The 17,446-nt window shown below is 49.4% G+C and overlaps 1 protein-coding gene across 2 annotated transcripts; it reads right to left on the reverse strand.

Annotated features, from left to right (window-relative positions):
* Nucleotides 1–2,936: 2,936 nt before the first annotated feature.
* Nucleotides 2,937–17,169, reverse strand: GOLT1A (golgi transport 1A). 2 transcript variants are annotated; one of them, XM_059904650.1, is made up of 5 exons: nucleotides 16,976–17,169; nucleotides 7,148–7,239; nucleotides 5,943–6,121; nucleotides 3,955–4,018; nucleotides 2,937–3,279 (listed from the first exon to the last, which is right to left on the reverse strand). In XM_059904650.1, the coding sequence occupies exons 1-5, from the start codon at nucleotides 16,998–17,000 to the stop codon at nucleotides 3,241–3,243; spliced, it is 399 nt and encodes a 132-aa protein (XP_059760633.1). In that variant the 5' UTR covers nucleotides 17,001–17,169; the 3' UTR covers nucleotides 2,937–3,240. The 2 variants fall into 2 exon arrangements, with proteins under 2 accessions (XP_059760633.1, XP_059760641.1); XM_059904658.1 differs by lacking the exon at nucleotides 16,976–17,169 and adding an exon at nucleotides 16,925–16,970.
* Between the last annotated feature and the right edge of the window lie 277 nt (nucleotides 17,170–17,446).

Genomic DNA, 17,446 nt, shown 5'->3' on the forward strand with positions numbered 1-17,446 from the left:
AGCATTGAGTCAGACTGGCCACAGACTGTCCTCTCAGATGGTCACTTATCCTTGCAGACTTTGACTCTGTGACACCCTGAAACCCAGACCATGGCTTTCTGCACCTGCCTTAAAGGCCTGGGGCGGGGCATGGAGTAGAGAGAGGATCAGTCCACTAGAGAGAACAGTGTAAAACCATTTCTTTTGTGGCTTCAGACCATGGATGCACAGGGTCCAGGTTAGTTCAGAAATCATTCCTGATCGCAGCACCTGGTTGGTGCTATGGGTGCACAGGTGTGCTAAGACACGGGGTTGCTTCCCCCAGGCCCTCACCTGAGATCTAGCACAAGAAATTGAGTCGTAATCAGAATCATCTCAAAATAACATGGTAAATGATAGGCTGGGGGCACGTGAGTACAGGGTGGGTGGGGAGGCCTGGTGGTGTGTCAGAGCCCATGGGAGCCTGATCTGGAGGGTCCAGGCAGGTTTTCTGCAGGGGGTGGCGCCTGAGCTGAGTTTCTGAGCACTGAAGGCAGTCCCAGCAAGGGAGCTGAAGCTGGGTGTGGAGGGAAGTGCAGGCCCTCCAGCCTGCCAGGAGGGTGAGACTTTGCTGGAGAGAGAGTGAGTGATGAGGCTGGGGAAGGGGCCACCAGGGGCCTCATCCCGGAGCGGTGTGAGCCAGAGGGGAATGTGTGTAGATTAGCGTTTCAGATGGAGCATTCAGGCTGCTCTTCAGAGGCAGGACGGTGAGTGAGGAAGGGGGCAGAGGGCAGGCTGTATGGTTAGAAGGTAGCGTTCCTTCTTTATGCTCCTCTCACCCATATTGCATCCTCCCCCTCCCATCATAGGTGGCACTTACCATGAGAACTTTGGTTTTCCCCCACTACCTGTCCCCAACACACACCTACACCCCTCCCCCAACTCTTGGTTCACTGCCCAGCACAGGGGCTTTTAACACATGTGGTAGAATTGAGTTGTTTGGAAAAGAACCATCAGCTTCCAAGGGGCCACTAGTGGCTGCCCTGCTGTGGGCATTTTTGTGGTCTCCCTGTCCCAGGGGTTTTGTACCTAGAGAGTAACAGGAATTCCAGGCTTGGTTGGAAAGCTTTTGGGGTGGGGCAGCTCCCTTCTGGGGTGATCCCATCTCTTAGTGCCAGGGCTGGCAGGGTACACAGGGGCTCTTTGTTTAGGTCTGTGTTTGCCATCCACACATCAGGGAACTGCCCAGAGGAGTCCTATTGAGCCTGTGAGCCCCAGGAGTTCCCCAGCTCCCTCCAAAAGCTTCTGTGGCCTCTCATCCCAGCCAGAGAGTTCATTCACTGTACTCATTCTTTCTACAGAAAAGAATCCCCAAGGTCCTGGTTTCATAAAGTGCAAGTCAATGTTATTTACCCGGACGTCCCAGAATAATCTGGCCAGCCGAGTAATCAGGGAAGATCGGCACCCCCTTGGCCTGCCTGGGACCCCTCTGTCAGTCTTGGAACTGAATTCCTGCTCCCAGCTTGGGAGCCTCCCTGTGTCCGGCCAGACCCCTCCCCTGGTGTGGGTGCTGCAGCGCACCTACCTTGCCTTGGCTCCGTCCTGAGGGGTCTCCGAGGTGATGACACTGCTTGGGTGAGTGAACACCTGGAGGGAGGGGAGATGGGCTCCTGGGCTCGCTGTCACCAGCTCCCTGGTCACGTCCCTTTTATAAAGCCCATGGTGACGTCTCCAGGCATAGGCGCACCTCTGCCTCCCCCTCCCTCCTCCTCAGACCCCCTCAGAGAGCACGGGGGATGACGGCTGACTCCCGCCTCCTGGTTCTCATGACTGACATCAGCCTTTTCCTGCCCCTCCAGAAGCCTTCCAAGGCTGGCTTTCTGATTGCCACTAGTTCTTTCCAGCCTTCTCACCGCTTCTCCCCAGACCCACTCCAAGACCCATTCTGCCCCAAACAACATGGAAGTGGACTGTTTGGGGGGGCAGAGTGTCGGCGTGCAATGTTCCCCCTCCAGACAAGTGAGCAGGATGCAAGGGAGGAATGGGGAGGAGACGGCACAGTCTGCCCCGGGGGCTCCTTGCTCCCCGTGTGCTCCCAGCTCTGGCAGCTCAGTTGGGGTCTCAGACCAGAAGGCGGCTCCTGGGCTGGGATCTGGGATCTGGGACTGGGTGGGGGGATTGTCTCTTTTTTTTTCTTCCTTCCTTCCTCCCTTCTTTCCCCAAGCAATTCCTGAGCATGTGCTCAGCACAGGGTTTGGAGATGAACATGCCGTGGTCCAATGGGCGGGACAGGTATGTGAGCAGCTGGCTAAGAAAGCAGCACCTTTGCAGCTCTAGAAGGTGGGCGTACCTGGGAAGCACTAAGGGAACTTGGAGGAGTGCCTTCCAGCTGCAGTGTGTCCGGAGGTGCTGCTCCTGGAGCCCCACAGTCATGTCCTGTGGCACCTCGATCACACCGTTTTGGAATTGCTGTGAGCCTTGCTTTGAAGTGGGGCAGGTCTCCTTCCCTTTGCACCCTCAGCACCCGCTCCTTTGCTCCGTACAGACACAGGGGCCCTCACAGAGACTTACTAAATGTACGCATTGCGGGGGACTCCTGTCTCTTTCTTGGGCCTGCAAGGATGCGCTTTACCCTTCAATGAAGTGCTTCCCAGGACAGAGACTGGGGCCCTTGGAAGGTAAGGGCTATGTCTCTACCTCAGCACAGAGGCTACCTGGTGAGTGAGCTGTGCAGACATCCACCTAATTAATGGTTGAGAAGCACTTCCCACCACGATGGGGATTAATACCCATCACTTGTTTAATACCTCCTGCTAACAGGGGCTTGCAAACATATTATCTCACTCATTAGGACTAATAAACACGAGGGTAAGAATGATAGGTCATGAGAGCAGGCCTGCTTCTTGCCATGTGTGTGGGCCTGCCCTGAGTCAGAGAACGGACTTCATGGGCTAGAGACACTGACTTTGAGTCTCAGGCACATTTACAGCTTGGGGATTTAATCTTTGCTTTTCCTCTGATAAATACAGGGTGGGGTGTGATCCCATTCAATCTCCATGGGAGGGACCCGGATCTCTGCTTCCAACAGTCCTGACAGCTTCTTGCGTTGACTTGGGGATTTGAGGTCAGTCACTCGGCTCCATCCTTCCTTCTGGACTTGGAGAGGTCCAGGTATGATGGGGAGATGAGTCATTGCGGGGTGGGGGCCTGAGGGGGTGGCCCCCATTTCCTTTCCAGCCCCTTCAACCAATGATCCAAGTTCAAGCAGCTTATCTCTGCTGTTCAGACCATTGAGCTGGTGCCTTGAAGCCTCTGGAACAGCTGTGGGAGCCAAGAATCATTACTCCAGACAAAGAGTGCAGAGCAGACTCAATATCTAGGTTATTACGAAGCTGGCCTTGAGAGCTGGGAGCAGTGCCAGGCGCAGATATGGAGAGGGGACAGCGGGGGTGTGTCCGGGGGCAGGCATGTCAAAGTGCTGGCTTAGAGCCTCTCTGGGCTTCTCAGAGAGCTTGTATTCTGTCAGGTGCTTCAGAGAAAGGGAGGGGCAGGGGCTAGGGACCACTGCCCCATGCCTGCCCCAAGGAGAGGACAGAATCTGCCACCTGCTTTTCCTGTTGTCACTGGCTGTCACACATCCTCTCTCTGCCTGGGGCCCAGACTCAGCCCGCTCTCCAGAAGTCTGGCACTTTCTGGCTGGGTCACCTAGACTCCCTAAGGCTCCGTTTCTTTGGCTCTAATAGGGAGCTACTGACAAACACCGTTCTCTACACCCACACCTTTGGCACAACTGCTCACACCCCTCATCTCATCTGCTGTTGTCAAATGGAGAAGGTACAGGGAGGGGAAGAGGAGCTGAGGCTGGCCCACCTGGGGAAGGGGCTTTGAGGGGAGATGGGGAGGTGTCCACTGCACCTGGGGCAGCTGTTTTACTAAGTCCGTGCGCTTCCCCCACCCCAAGGCACCGCCACCAAGCCACACGCATAATCCACTTACCATGCTCAGGAAGGGGATGTTGGAGGTATTGCCCAAGAAGCCAAAGGCGACAGAGAAAAAGCCCCTAGGAGCAGAGAGGTGGAGGGAGTGGTCAGTGATGGCCCCAGAGGGGAGGATGAGGGCAGCGAGGCTGAGGTCCCCCCAAAGGCTCCAGCTTTGGCTCCCAAGAGAATGGGCCCCTGGGCACTGGGGGCGGGCGTGGTTCTGCACCCCTGTTTTTTGAGAGGCAGCCAAGTGGAGTAGTTAAGAATGAAGGCCCTGAGGTCAGACTCCCTGGGTTCAAATCTTGGCTCTACCACTCACTGGCGCTGTATAAACTTAGGCAAATTTCTTCACTTCTCTGAATCTATTTCCACCTGTAAAATGGGGTTAATAATAATAGTATCTACATCATAGGGCCTTCCACAAAGAAATGCTTGGGAAATGTTTATTATTGTTACTGTCTTCTCCTCCCTAGACTGGGTGTGTACCGCCTGCCGCAGGTTTCCTGGGCTCCAGGCATGGATCGCCATTGGAGGCTGTGCTCACTTTATTCTCCCCCATGCCTCGGTGCCCCATTCTTACCACACACCCCTTGGCATGGATGGGTGATCCCCCAAAGGGCTTGGAGGCACGGAGGTTGGTGTGGGAAGGGAAGCAGAAATCTGAATTCTGGCTGAGCTACTTCCTTTCCTTGGGCCTCAGGTCCCTGAGGTTCGCTTGTGTCTCTGAGGTCTCTTATAGCTCTGAGTTTTGTGGGGTTTTTTTGCCCCTTCAGTGCTGCTGCAGGGTGTCTTTCTCAAGGTTTACTTTTGGTTAGAACTACTGAGTCTGCAGTGGCCCCACTCACACTTCCAAGTCTTCAATAAATGGTAACTAGTGTCAGAGTTAGTCTTCCTCACTAAACTGCAAGCTCCGCAGGAAGTTTCTCCTCGTTTAGTGCCATATCCCCACACCTAGCCCTGTATTTGGCACATAGTAGGTACTTTTTATATACCTGACTATTTGAATGAATGACTGTTTGAATAATGACATCGTTGAAAAATAATGGATGGCAGAACACATGTGAGAGAATTTCATTTCCTGCAACCACACTACATGATGTCTCTGAAGTCTAGGGCATCGGGCCGATCAGGTGTTTTCAAGGCTACACTGAGCAAGCTGATGGTTCTGATTAGCCTAGGGTTCCTGGTCCACAGCTCCTTCCCATGAGTCCATAAGCCATGATTCTTCTAGCCCACATCATCCCCATCCCACCCCTGTTCTCTCCACAGTGCCCCAGAGATGGTCTTCCTCAGTATCCTTTTCTTTCTTCTTCTTAAGGACCCTTCAGTCTTCTCTGAGACCCTACCCACCACTCAAGGCCTGTCTCAGGTCCTGCTTCCTCTGGGACACCTCCCTGGCCCTGATGGAGGCCATACACCTTCGCTGAGTTCCGCCGTGTCTTTCACCAGGCCCAGGCTGACACTGGACGGGCCGAGGGATATGGGAACATGAGCCAGAGACACCTGGGTCAAGTTCAGATCCTTTGCATACTACTTGTGAGAGCTCGGGCAGGGGCAGCCTCTCTGAGCATTGGTTTCCTTATCTGCAAGTAGAGGACAGTCCTACAATGGGTTGTGGAGATGACAAAATGAGAGGATGCTTGTGAGCATGCTTGGTGCATGTGAGGGGCTTAGTAGATTTTAGTTCACTGCCCTTCCTCCCTATCTGGATTGCTAGACTTGAGGGCAGGTCCTGTGTCTCCTCCCTGGTGACAGGCACAGTGATGGGTACACAGCAGGTGCTCCGTGCTTACTGATGGATGGGCTGATTCCCCCAACTTATCCTTCAGCCTACGGTTGGTGTCCACCTGATGCTCCTCCCCGTTTTCAACCCTTCCGAGGCTCCCGTCTCTTGCAGGATAAAGTCCAGCTTCTGTATGCACTGCTGGTCACGCTGCCCAAACCTGATCTCAGCCGTTCAGAGGCCCTGGTGGGCCCATCCAGGGGAAGGGGACCTGCACTCACTTGAAGAGGTTAAAGAAGCCATAGGTTTCCAGGAGCATGCCCAGGAGGGGCCAGCGCAGGAGCACAATGACCACGCCCCCCAGGAAGAAGCTGGTCCCCTTGAGCTTGTGCCTCTGGAAGAAGAAGGAAAACGTCTTCCTCAGGCCGATGATGAGGGAGAGGCCGGTCAGGAACAGCAGCTGTGGGAGAGGGAGGGGGTGGGTGTGAGAACAAACACACTGGCTCCCTCTGCTCCCTCGGGAGTCAGGGGCCAGGCCTGGAGCTGCGCCTCAGGCATGGGGCAGGACTTGCTAACTCTTCAAGGAGGGATAATATTGGAGAGGGTGAGTAATTTGAACTGCTTAGGAACAGAAGTGCCCAGAGGCAGGGTGGACCGGGAGACCTTTGAAGGTCTCTGCCTTGTCACCCAATTCGACCCAATTTCTTGGATCCCAAGCACTTCTTCTTATATGATATCATTTCTCATCACACCTCCTAAGTAAGATGGGAAAGACAGTGAGATTCTCTCCATTTTACGAAGGTGAAGGCTGAAGCCTAAATAGGTTAGGCAGCCACACCCAGTGTCACAGGGAAGTGTCAGGGCTCCTGCCTGTGGCAGCATTCTCCAGGCCCTCCACTCTATGGCCCTGTCACCACCTTCAGCTTGGCTCCTAACGATCCCTTAAGAGTGCCTGGCCTCCTGTCAAACTTAACTCTCTGGCTTTCTTCCGGCATGTTCCATGCTTTCCCTCCCCTTCTCCATACCTCTTCTCTTGTTGTTCCATCCACCTGGAAGTGCTTTATCCTCCCCACACTCATTTATTTTTCTAAATTGTTTTTCATCCTTCTCCCACAGGGCGTGCTCTCTTTTCTCCAAGCACCTTGTTTCATATTAGCTGTGTTTATCTTACAGTGACTTTACCACTGCCCCTGCCTTCCTCTCCAGTCGTGTATGTTGATGTGACATTCCTGTCCCTAGGTGGTGGGATTCTGACGGGCATCTGATTCATCTTGGTACCCTCAGGGCCTTGTCCGGAGACTGGCATGAGAATCCAGGTCCTTAGATTCTCTGTGCCCCATAGGCCTCACCATCCATCCCCAGCCACCCGTTGCCTGCCTGGGCTTGGTGGTGCCCAGCACCTGGATGGGCACGATCTGAATAAACTCAGGGCTGACCCTCCCGGCAACGGAGACCTCAGGTGTGTTCACAGGGCTTGGGGACTCACGTTTCCGAAGGCCAGGAGCACTGAATCAAAGTACAGGAGCATTCCAAAGAGGATAAAGAAGATGCCGAAGCCGGTGGTGCCCACACCAATCTCTGCAATGGGCAAGGAGGTTGTGGTGGGATGGGCTTTGGGGAGCAGCTTGGGATGCTGGAACTTCCCCCCATTGCCGCTGGACAGGTGCCCTCTGGGGGGCGGGGGTGGGGTGGCTCCGCTGCCATCCAGGAATCTTGGCTTCTGTACTCTCAGGGAATGACAGGAGGGGAAGGGAAGGATGGGCACGAATCGATGTTTAGCACCTGGAAACTGCTGGTCAGTTCTATATACTCTGGCGTCCTGTCCTCACAACGTCTAGTAGCTAGTGATACTCTCACCACTTTCTATTTTCAGTTTCCTCTTGTCTTCAAATGCCACGTCATCTAGATCATTATCAGGGTTGGGTCTCTGGCTGAACACAACTCTCTGCCTACTCTGTTCCTGGCCTCTGCTTTTGGGAGCCGCTTGATGCCCAACTCACACCAGGGCCGAAGGGTACCACTGAAAACTCACAGCCATATCCCCAAAGTGTCTCAGAACTGCCCAGCTGGCCTGCCCTATTTCTCAGGAGGCTTGCCCTCCTGAACAGTTCTTCACAGTGTCTCCTTCCTTCTCTAAACCGCCCCAGTTCCCAGCCTTCTGATGACCTCTCACACTTGACTGGGAAAGAGAAGTCATTGACCGGAAATGTGCTCATCACCTCGGAGTCTACACCCCAGCCAGCACCGTGGCTGCCCTGCCACACACCCCTCGGAACCCTAACTTCAACCACAGGTGGGCCCCAGCAACAGCGTGTCTTTTGCTTTGTGTCTCCTCGTTCTTTGAACTACAGGAGTTGGCTCAGAGCCAGGGAGCCCAGCACAGATACGCAGGCTATTTAGGATATGAAGTTCCCTTTCTCTTAAACCCTCTCCATCTCACAGAATTGTTAATTTTACTTTATCTGTGCCACTCTGGTAGTCAACAAATGACAATTCATTGTGTTGCTTCATTTTTAAATTGAATCAAGTTGAAAATTTTAAATTACAATAAAATACAAATAAAATATATCATCTTAACCATTTTTAGGTATACAGTTCAGTGGTACTAAGTACATTCACCTTGTTGTGCTATCACCACCACCCACATCCGGAACTCTTTTCATCTTGCAAAACTGAAACTCTATACCCTCTAAACAACTCCCTGTTCCCCACTCTCTCTGGTAACCACCATTCTACTTTCTATGATTCTAACTAGTCTAGGTACCTCATATGATTGGAATCATACAGTACTTGTCTCTGTGTGACTGCCTTATTTCACTCAGCATAATGTCTTCAAGGTTTATCCATGTTGTAGCATGTGTCAGAATTTCCTTCCTTTTTAAGGCTGAATAATATTCCATTGTATGCATATACTACATTTTGTTTATCTAGTCATCTGTGGATGGACGTGGGTTGCTTCCACCTTTTGGCTATTGTAAATAATGCTACTGTGAGCACGGGTGAACAATTTCTCTCCGAGACTCTACTTTCACTTCTTTTGGGTATATACCCAGAAGTGGAATTGCTGGGTCATATGGTAGTTCTATTTTTAAGTTTTTGAGAAACCACCATACTGCTTCCCACAGAAGTTACACCACTATACATTCCCGGTAGTGGTGTACAAGGGGTTCCAACTTCTCTACATCCTCACCAACACTTGTTACTTTCTGTTTTTTTGCTTTGTTTTGTTTTTGATAGCATCCATCCTAAGGGGTGTGAGGTGGTATCTCATTGAGGTTTTGATTTGCATTTCCTTGATGATTAGTGGTGTTGAGTATCTTTCATGTGCTTGTTGGTCATTTGTATATCTTCTTTGGAGAAGTGTCTATTCAAGTCCTTTGCCCATTTTTAAAACAGGTTGTTTGGGGTTTTTTGTTGTTCAGTTGTAGGAGTTCTTTGTATCTTCTGTATAGTAACCCCTTATCAGATACAAGATTTGCCAGTATTTTCTCCTATTCTGTAGGTTGCCTTTTCACTCTGTTGATTGTGTCCTTTGATGCACAGAAGTTTTAAATTTTCATATAGTCCAGTGTATCTATTTTTTTCTTTAGTTGCCTGTGCTTTTGGTATCACACCCAAGAAATAATGGTCAAATTCAGCATCATGAAGCTTTTCTCCTATGTTTTCTTCTAAGAGTTTGTTTTAGATCTTACTTAGAGCTAAAATGAACTTTGAGTTAATTTTTACATATGGTGTAAGGTATGGGTCCGATTTCATTCTTTTGCCTGTGAATATCCAGTTTTCCCAACATCATTTGTTGGAAAGACTGTCTTTTCTCCATTGAATGGTCTTGGCACCCTTGTTGAAAACCATGTGGCCATATATGCCAGGGTTTATTTCTGGGCTCTCTTTTATATTCCATTGGTCTCTATGTCTGTCTTTATGCCAGTCCCACACTGTTTTGATTACTGTAGGTTAGTAATAAGTTTTGAAATCAGGAAGTTTGAAACCTCCAACTTTGTTCTTCTTTTTCAAGATTGCTTTGGCTATTCAAGATCCCTTGAGATTCCATGTGAATTTTAGGATGGATTTTTCTATTTCTGCAAAAAACGCCATTGGGATTTTGATACATTATTGCATTGAATCTGTAGACTGCCTTCTGTAGTATTGACATCTTAACAATATTAAGTCTTCCAATCCATGAATATGGGTCTTTCTACCTATTTGTGTCTTTTAAAATTTCTTTCAGCAACAGTTTGTAGTTTCCAGGGTACAAGCCTTTTGCCTCCTTAGTTAGGTTTATTCCTAAGTATTTTATTCTTTTTGATGCTATGGTAAATGGAACTGTGTTGCTTCCTTTTAAAAAATTACTGATGAGGTACAACTTTAAGTTTATATTGTATATACAGTTTTGCAACTTGCTTTATTTACTTAATATAGCTAAAATGCCTTATTTTCTTTTTGTTGTAAATTATATGGTGAATAGGGTTAGGGCAAGAGTGTCTTTTTAAACTACAACATGTATAACTTTATTAAAAATGGCTTAACTTTTACAAAGAAAACACAGGTAATTTTTAAAGAGTAAAATTTTACTGGGCTTGTTAACTAACATCTTAGAATTGATCCTTACAATCTCTATGAAATTGGTATTATTGCTATGTTTCTACAGAGAGTTGTAAAAAGTTGTTAAAAGTCTGGCTGTTAAGAGGCAGAACTGTAAAAACAAAACAAAACAAAAACAAAATTATGAAGATTAGGCTTACCGGCTAAGTTATATTTACAACTGAAAGAAAAAATGAAACACAATCGTCTTTCAGGTAGGTAGTTAATCTTTCCTAACCTGTTACCATACAGATCTTAAGAGGATTAGGATCAGTTCCAGTATAGAAATAAGGCCAAAGGACTTCTTTAAAAGATCATTAAAAATACAGAGATGAGATTTATTGTTCAAATTATGGATTGAAACCTCGTGCAACTCATATTCTAGAAAAATGCCAGTCTAATTGGGTCTCCCTTTTGGCAGAGCTGGATTTGCTAGGAACCAGTACAACATAATTTCTCTCAGTATATCCCCCCGCTGCCCAGAATCCATCTGCTACTAATGGCGATTCCTCCTGTTTCTGACAAATCTCCGTAATCTATTCAAGTTTGTTTCCTATTTCCACCTCCTAGAATGCCTGCCTGAATTAAATCTCTTAGAACCCAAGACACTGGGCAGAGTACAACCCCCTTGGTCATTATGAAGGTTGTGTTCTGTCTTTCCATGTTGCATGATTTTTCTACCCTCAGAGACAATAAGTTGAGGGTCTAGAAGTACATCTATCTTGTCATGATAGTTTTACACGGGCCAGGGTACTGTGGAGGAAGACCACAACCATATTTCTTTAATCTGAATGACAAAGGTATTTTAAGTTTTTATGCCTGTTATAAAAATCTCTTATTAGCTTACACTCACCATAAAAATAGGTCAGTTCTGACAATATACCCTTCCGCTCTATCTCCCTTAGTAGATATTTTTGTGTGGAAACATAACATGGGCATTTTATTGGGTTTTCATTTTGTTTTGTTAAAATATCCACATGCCCATCCTGTAAACACTTTACAGCCTCTTACTCTTTTTGTAGAAATAGCATACATTTCTCAAATTCATATTTCATGTCTTCTCTCCTATATTATACTTTTTTCTGCAACAATGATTTGCTGGCTTATATGGTTATTACTTTTCCAACTTGTTCCACACTGCCCTTCAAGGGCTGGTGCATTTCCAGAATTTTTCTGCAATGGAGTCAGCCTTCTTTATGGGCCACAATTAGTGCTTCCAGCGTTCAGTGGAGAAACTGCACCATGAACACAAAACCCCATAGAAAAGGGTCAGAAACTGTGTTTCTCACACACAAGCCTCAGACCTTGCTCTGCCTCTCTCACCTGTGGAGTTGCTGAGGGATTTCAGTCAAATTACCAGCCAGGGGCTGCTCCTGAAGTTCTTCTTGGGGCAGAAAGCATGGCAGAGAGGGTGGGGGTGGGACACGTCACCAGGAGTGACAGAAGCGCCTGCAGCCCACCGTCCCCAGGATGCAGACAGTTGGGGCAGCACACCCCTTGCTGGAGGTCACCCAGTCTCCAGGCTCTGGGGCAGAGAACAGCTGGGAGACTGACGGAACTCGCCAGAGAGGCCTGGCTCTCCAGGGCACCGCCTGGTGAGAAGTGGGGCCCTCCCCAGACTGCAGAGAACAACCGGGCTGATGGCTGCTCCGAAGTCCTGTTTAGACCCCGCCCTGCAGCGCTAACTGAGGCCAGGTTCAATGTCTTTCTTGCTTCCAGAAAGCAGCTACAGCTCCAAGGAAAGCGATATCCCCTGGAGCAGGCGGATGGGTCCCTCTGGTCTGAGGCTGTGCAAGGGAGCCTCAGACACCATTCACTTTCTCTCTCCCTCTTTTTTTTTTTTTTTTTTTAATTTATGTATTTATTTATTTATTTGGCTGTGTTGGGTCTTCATTGCTGCTTTCTCTAGTTGCGGCGAGCGGGGGCTACTCTCCGTTGTGGTGCATGGGCTTCTCATTGCCGTGGCTTCTCTTGTTGCAGAGCACAGGCTCTAGGCACACAGGCTTCAGTAGTTGTGGCACGCGGGCTCAGTAGTTGTGGCGCACGGGCTTAGTTGCTCCGCGGCATGTGGGATCTTCCTGGACCAGGGCTCGAACCTGTGTCCCCTGCATTGGCAGGCAGATTCTTCTGTATTTATTTATTTATTTATTTATTTACTTACTTATTTTTGGCTGCGTTGGGTCTTCATTGCTGCACACAGGCTTTCTCTAGTTGCAGCAAGCGGGGGCTACTCTTCGTTGCGGTGTGCGGGCTTCTCATTGTGGTGGCTTCTCTTGTTGCAGAGCAGGGCTCTAGGTGTATGGGCTTCAGTAGTTGTGGCACACAGGCCCAGTAGTTGTGGCTTTCAGGCTCTAGAGTGCAGGCTCAGTAGTTGTGGCGCACGGGCTTAGTTGCTCCGCGGCATGTAGGATCTTCTCTGAACATGGCTCAAACCCGTGTCTCCTGCATTGGCAGGTGGATTCTTAACCACTGCACCACCAGGGAAGCCCGGCAGGCGGATTCTTAACCACCGCCAGGGAAGTCCCTCTCCCTCTTTTTTTAAAATCAATATCAAATGGACATAAAAGTTGCAAGTACAGTACAAAGAATTTTTTTCCTGAACCATTTGAAAGCAGTTGCCACCGGCTATCTCATCGCCCCTGAATACTTGGCTGTGGTTTCCTTTATTCTCCTTTACAGCCAGGACACAACGTCAAAGTCAGGAGATTAACACTGATACATTACTACCATCCAACCCTCAGACCCCATTCAGGTTTCATCAGTTGTCCCAGTCATATCATTCACGGCAAAAAGATCCAGTTCAGAATCACATGTGGCATGTGGTTGCCATGTCTCTTCAGGCTGTTTTGTCTGAAACAGTTCCTCAGTCTCCCCTTGACATGACCTTGACACTTACGAAGATTTGGGCCAGTTATCCTGTAGCTGTCCCTCTGTTTGGGTTTGTCTGATGTTTCCTCATGACTAGATTCAGGTTATGCAGAGATATCAACAAGAGGTGATGCTGTGTTCTTCTCACTGCATCTATTAGGTGATGCATAGTTCCAATTTGACCTGTTACTGAATGACGTTTCTTTAAGTACTTCATCAAGGCGGAGTCTGCAGGCCCCTCCACCATAAAGTTACTCTCCTGTTTCCACCCCAACCCTGCCAGGATGCCCCCCTCCCCCTGGCCTGGCACCAGGCAAACCCCAGTGTGAACCCACCAGCCTGGCGAGGGCCCTGACACCCGCCCTGGGCACCGCCCCCCTGCTACCTCATGGCTTTAGGACTGAATTGTTCAGGAAGAGGAAGGAGGCAAAGGGGAAGAGAAAGAGCCTTGTTTCTCTTTTCAAAATTAACAACAGTGATTAATAGTAATAATTGTTAACACTAATGAACACATGGTGCCAGGCAGTCTAAGCACTTTATGTGTATTAACTCGTTTAATTTTCATAACTGCCTATGAGGTAGGTATGCTTTAGCCCCATTTCACAAACAGAACGGAAACACTGAGAGGTCTTAACCTGTGCCCAGGGGTGCACAGCCGGCAGCTGGCAGAACCAGGGTGTGAACCCAGTAGACTGGCTCTAGAAAAAGTGCCTTTAACCAGCCCTGTCCGGTCCACTTCTGCCCCCACCCCCTCCACAGAGAGGCTCTTGCTTGGGCCTCCCATGACGTCCATGTTCCCAGATCCAAAGGAGAGGGGTCGGTCCTCATCTGTCAGCAGTTGGCCACTCCCTTCTTGAAATATCCTGTGGTTGCTTCCGTGACACCATATTCTTGATTTCTTCCTGCTGTTCTGGCCACTCTTTCCCAGGCTTCTTTGCCAGCTCCCACTTCTTTCTCTTCTCTTGGGGTTTGAATTGCTCAGGGCTTCAGCTCCAGGTCATTTCTCTTCTCATTCTAGTTTCACATGAATGTCCACATCTTTAAGTATCTCTTGTGTGCTGACAATGTTGATATTTATCTTTCTAGTCCATGCCTCCTTTGAGCTTCCAAACTCCTATCCAGCTGCTTACTTGGCATATCTGCATGTTTTTCTCTCTCCAAGGCATCTTGAACTCAACAGGTCCAAACTGAGCTATTGATTTTCCTTCCTTAAAGCTGCACCTGGCACAGTTTTCCCCAAATGAATGAAATGTCATCACCACCCACTCAGCAGCTCGAGGCAGAAGCCCAAGAGCCATCACTGAGTCTCCCTCACTGTTCCTACCACCCCTCCTCCATTCAATCCACAGCTAAGTTTTATTGCTTCTTCCTCCTAAATGTATCTTGAAAGACGTCCACTTCTCTCCACTCTTACCACTTAATTCTAAGCCACCATTATCTCTTTCCTGGACTCCTGCGACATCCCCCAGTTAGTCTCCTGCTTCATTCCTGCCACCCTCTTATCCCTTCTCCGCACAGCAGTCAGGGGCCTTGGAAAACATGTAATCCGCTCATATTAGCACAGCGTACAATCCGTCATGGCTTCCCACTGGCTTAGAACGCAAGAGTCCTCCCACCCATGCCTTGGCTTACAGGCCCTGCATGATGGGGCCTAGGCTTGCTTGTCCAGCTTCATCTTCCGCCCTTGCCTGCCATACTCCAAACACATCATTGTTTCCATGACGAGCCTTCCTGCCTCGGGGTCTTTGTACACGCGGTTTCTCCCCACTTGCTATCTGCCCAACACACACTCCTTCAGGTCTCAACGCAAATGTCAGTTTCTCAGGGAAACCTGGTCCACTATCTGTTCCTGACTTAATCTGGTTCCCTCATTTTTTTTCTGTTTGTAGGACTTAGCACATTCTTCATAGAACTTAGCACATTTTGGTTTAATGTTGGCTTGCCCCTGGGCTCAGGCCTCAGCCCTCTTCTATTTTTTCCCCTAAGTCAGTGTTTCTCAACTTGGGGTGGAGGGGTGGGTGCTGATGGGTAGGTTGGCAATTTTGTTCCCCTGGGGACATTTGGTAACATAAGAAGACATTTTGATGGTCACAATTGGGAGTGAGAGTGTGCTACTGCCATCTAGTGGCTAGAGGCCAGGGATGCTGCTAAAATCCTACAATGGACAGGCCTGATCCCCCTCCCCCCACAACAAAGAACTACTCTGCCCCCAAATGTCAGTAGTGGGGAGGCTGAGAAACTGTGCCCAGGCGATCTCATGGTTTTACATACCATCCGTACGCTGGCAACTCCCAAATTTCTCTCCATTGCAGACTAATATACCTGACTACCTACTTGACATCAAACTCAACATGTCTAAAACCCAACTCCTGCCTTCCCCACTACTCAACCCTTCTAATTGTTCAGGCTGAAAATATTGGAGGCATACTTGAACTCTTTCTCTCACAACCCACATCCAGTCCATCAGCAAATCCTTTCAGCAATTTCCTCAGCGCAGATCCAGCACTGACTACTCCCCACCAGTTTGCTGCTACCACCCTGGTCTCCTCCACTGCCTCTCACCTCAGAACTGGTTTCCTCCATCACCTCTTACCTCGGAACTGGTCTCCTTCACCACCTCTTGCCTCAAAACTGGTCTGTTGCTGACCCCACCCCTCCACAGTCTGTCTATTCTCAATCCAGCACCCAGAGTGATCTTTTAAAAAATATAAGCAGATCATATCACTCCTCTGCACAAAACCTTCTAATGGATTCCCATCTTATGGAGATAAAACCAAAATTCTTATACAGCCTGGCCTCTGAGTGACCTCCCTGACTATCCTCCTACTGCTCTCCCCTCTCCTCACTTTGTTCCACCCACACCAGCCTCCTTGTTTTTCAAACACACCAAAGTATGCTAATGCCTCAGGGCCTTTGCACTGGCGGTCCCCTCTTCCTAGAACATTTCCCCCCCTCCCCCCAGACAGCTGCGTGGCTTTGCTCCCTCACTTCCTATGGGCCTCTGTATAAAAGTACCTTCCCAGGTAAGCTTAGTGACCACTCTATACAAAACAGTAACCCCTCCTACCCCACACTCCCAAGCCTCTTTACCCTGTTTTACTTTTGTCCAGAGGGAGGTATCACCATCTGACATGCTACGTACTGACTTCATCTGCTAATTAACCTGTTTCCTCATTCTGGAACATAAGCAGGGAATATGTCTGTTCCATTCACTGTTGCATACCCTGTGCCCAAAACAGTGCTTGGCGCATAAAGGAGACAAATTTGTTCAGTGACTGAATGAGTATTATCTCCAGTTCACAGATAAGACACTGGCTTTAAGTAACTCACCCAAATGAAACTTACAGAGCCACAGTTTTCACCACTTCTCCTGGACCTTGGGACTACCTCCCTGCCCTCTTCCCTGAATAAAGGGGAAAGATATTTAGGAGTGATTTGGGGAGGGGATCTGAGTTTAGTTTCTGATAAGAAGGGGCCGGGGCCACAGGATACCCTAAGACTTTGTGGGGGAAAGATGTCTCAATAGGCAGAGGCCTTCTAGGTCCACCCTTGTAGTATCCCATGTTTAAGAATCCTGAATGGGGAAGGGACCAGCCTGAGTGGTGAACTTGCCAGTTCCTCCAGGCACCAGCCTCTGGCTACCTGGGGGCCCTGGGCAACCCCCCACCCCCTGGAAGGCAGGGAGCCACACCCGGCCCTGGCCCTGCTGCCTGAAGGATGCCAACAGGGCAGCTCCCAGCCACTAGCTCCAGAGGTCGCCTTGCAGGTTCCCCAGAGAAAGATCCCGGCTGGGAGGGGCTGCATCTTCACCTACCCTAGCCGGTCCAGCCCAGCCCCCTCGACAGCACCGGCCCCTCGCACTCACTCTGCCATTCGGTGATGGAGATCATGCTGCAGGCTGCCTGGGGGACCTTCCGGGTGGAAGCTGGCAAGGGGTGAGGAGCCCAGAGGACCGAATTTGTACATGCTCAAGGGAAGCTGACCCTTGGTAAGTTGTGAAATGAGCCTCTGGTAAATCATTAACTTCCCCTAGACACACACACACACACACACACACACACACACACACACACACACACACACGGCTGCTTAAAGTCAGAAGTCTCCCTCCGGGTTCTTCCCAGAGGGCACTGCTCCCTCCCACGCGCTCCGCCCACTCGGAGAAGGCCACGCCCATCTGACCCCTGTATTCCCCACCACCCCATGCCCTGAGGCTGAGTTCAGCTGTTTCCATCTCTTTTGCAAAATTTGGACTCTTTATGGAAGAATTGGGATTTAGGAGTACCTGGATTCCTTACTGGCTTGGTGGAAGGTGTGGGAAGAGGTGGGATCTGTT

The sequence above is a fragment of the Balaenoptera ricei genome, chromosome 1 (genome assembly GCF_028023285.1).
Source record: "Balaenoptera ricei isolate mBalRic1 chromosome 1, mBalRic1.hap2, whole genome shotgun sequence".
In the NCBI taxonomy this organism is placed as follows: domain Eukaryota; kingdom Metazoa; phylum Chordata; class Mammalia; order Artiodactyla; family Balaenopteridae; genus Balaenoptera; species Balaenoptera ricei.

Bases quoted from the DNA above. Each gene is read 5' to 3' on its own strand.
- GOLT1A (XM_059904650.1), bottom strand. From the start codon at position 17,000: ATGATCTCCATCACCGAATGGCAGA. The intron at 6,122-7,147 runs GTGAGTCCCCAA...CCTCTCCCACAG, and splicing joins TGCTCCTGGCCTTCGGAAAC to CTGCTGTTCCTGACCGGCCT. The intron at 3,280-3,954 runs GTAAGTGGATTA...TGGCTCCCACAG, and splicing joins ACATCCCCTTCCTGAGCATG to CTGTTCCAGAGGCTTCAAGG.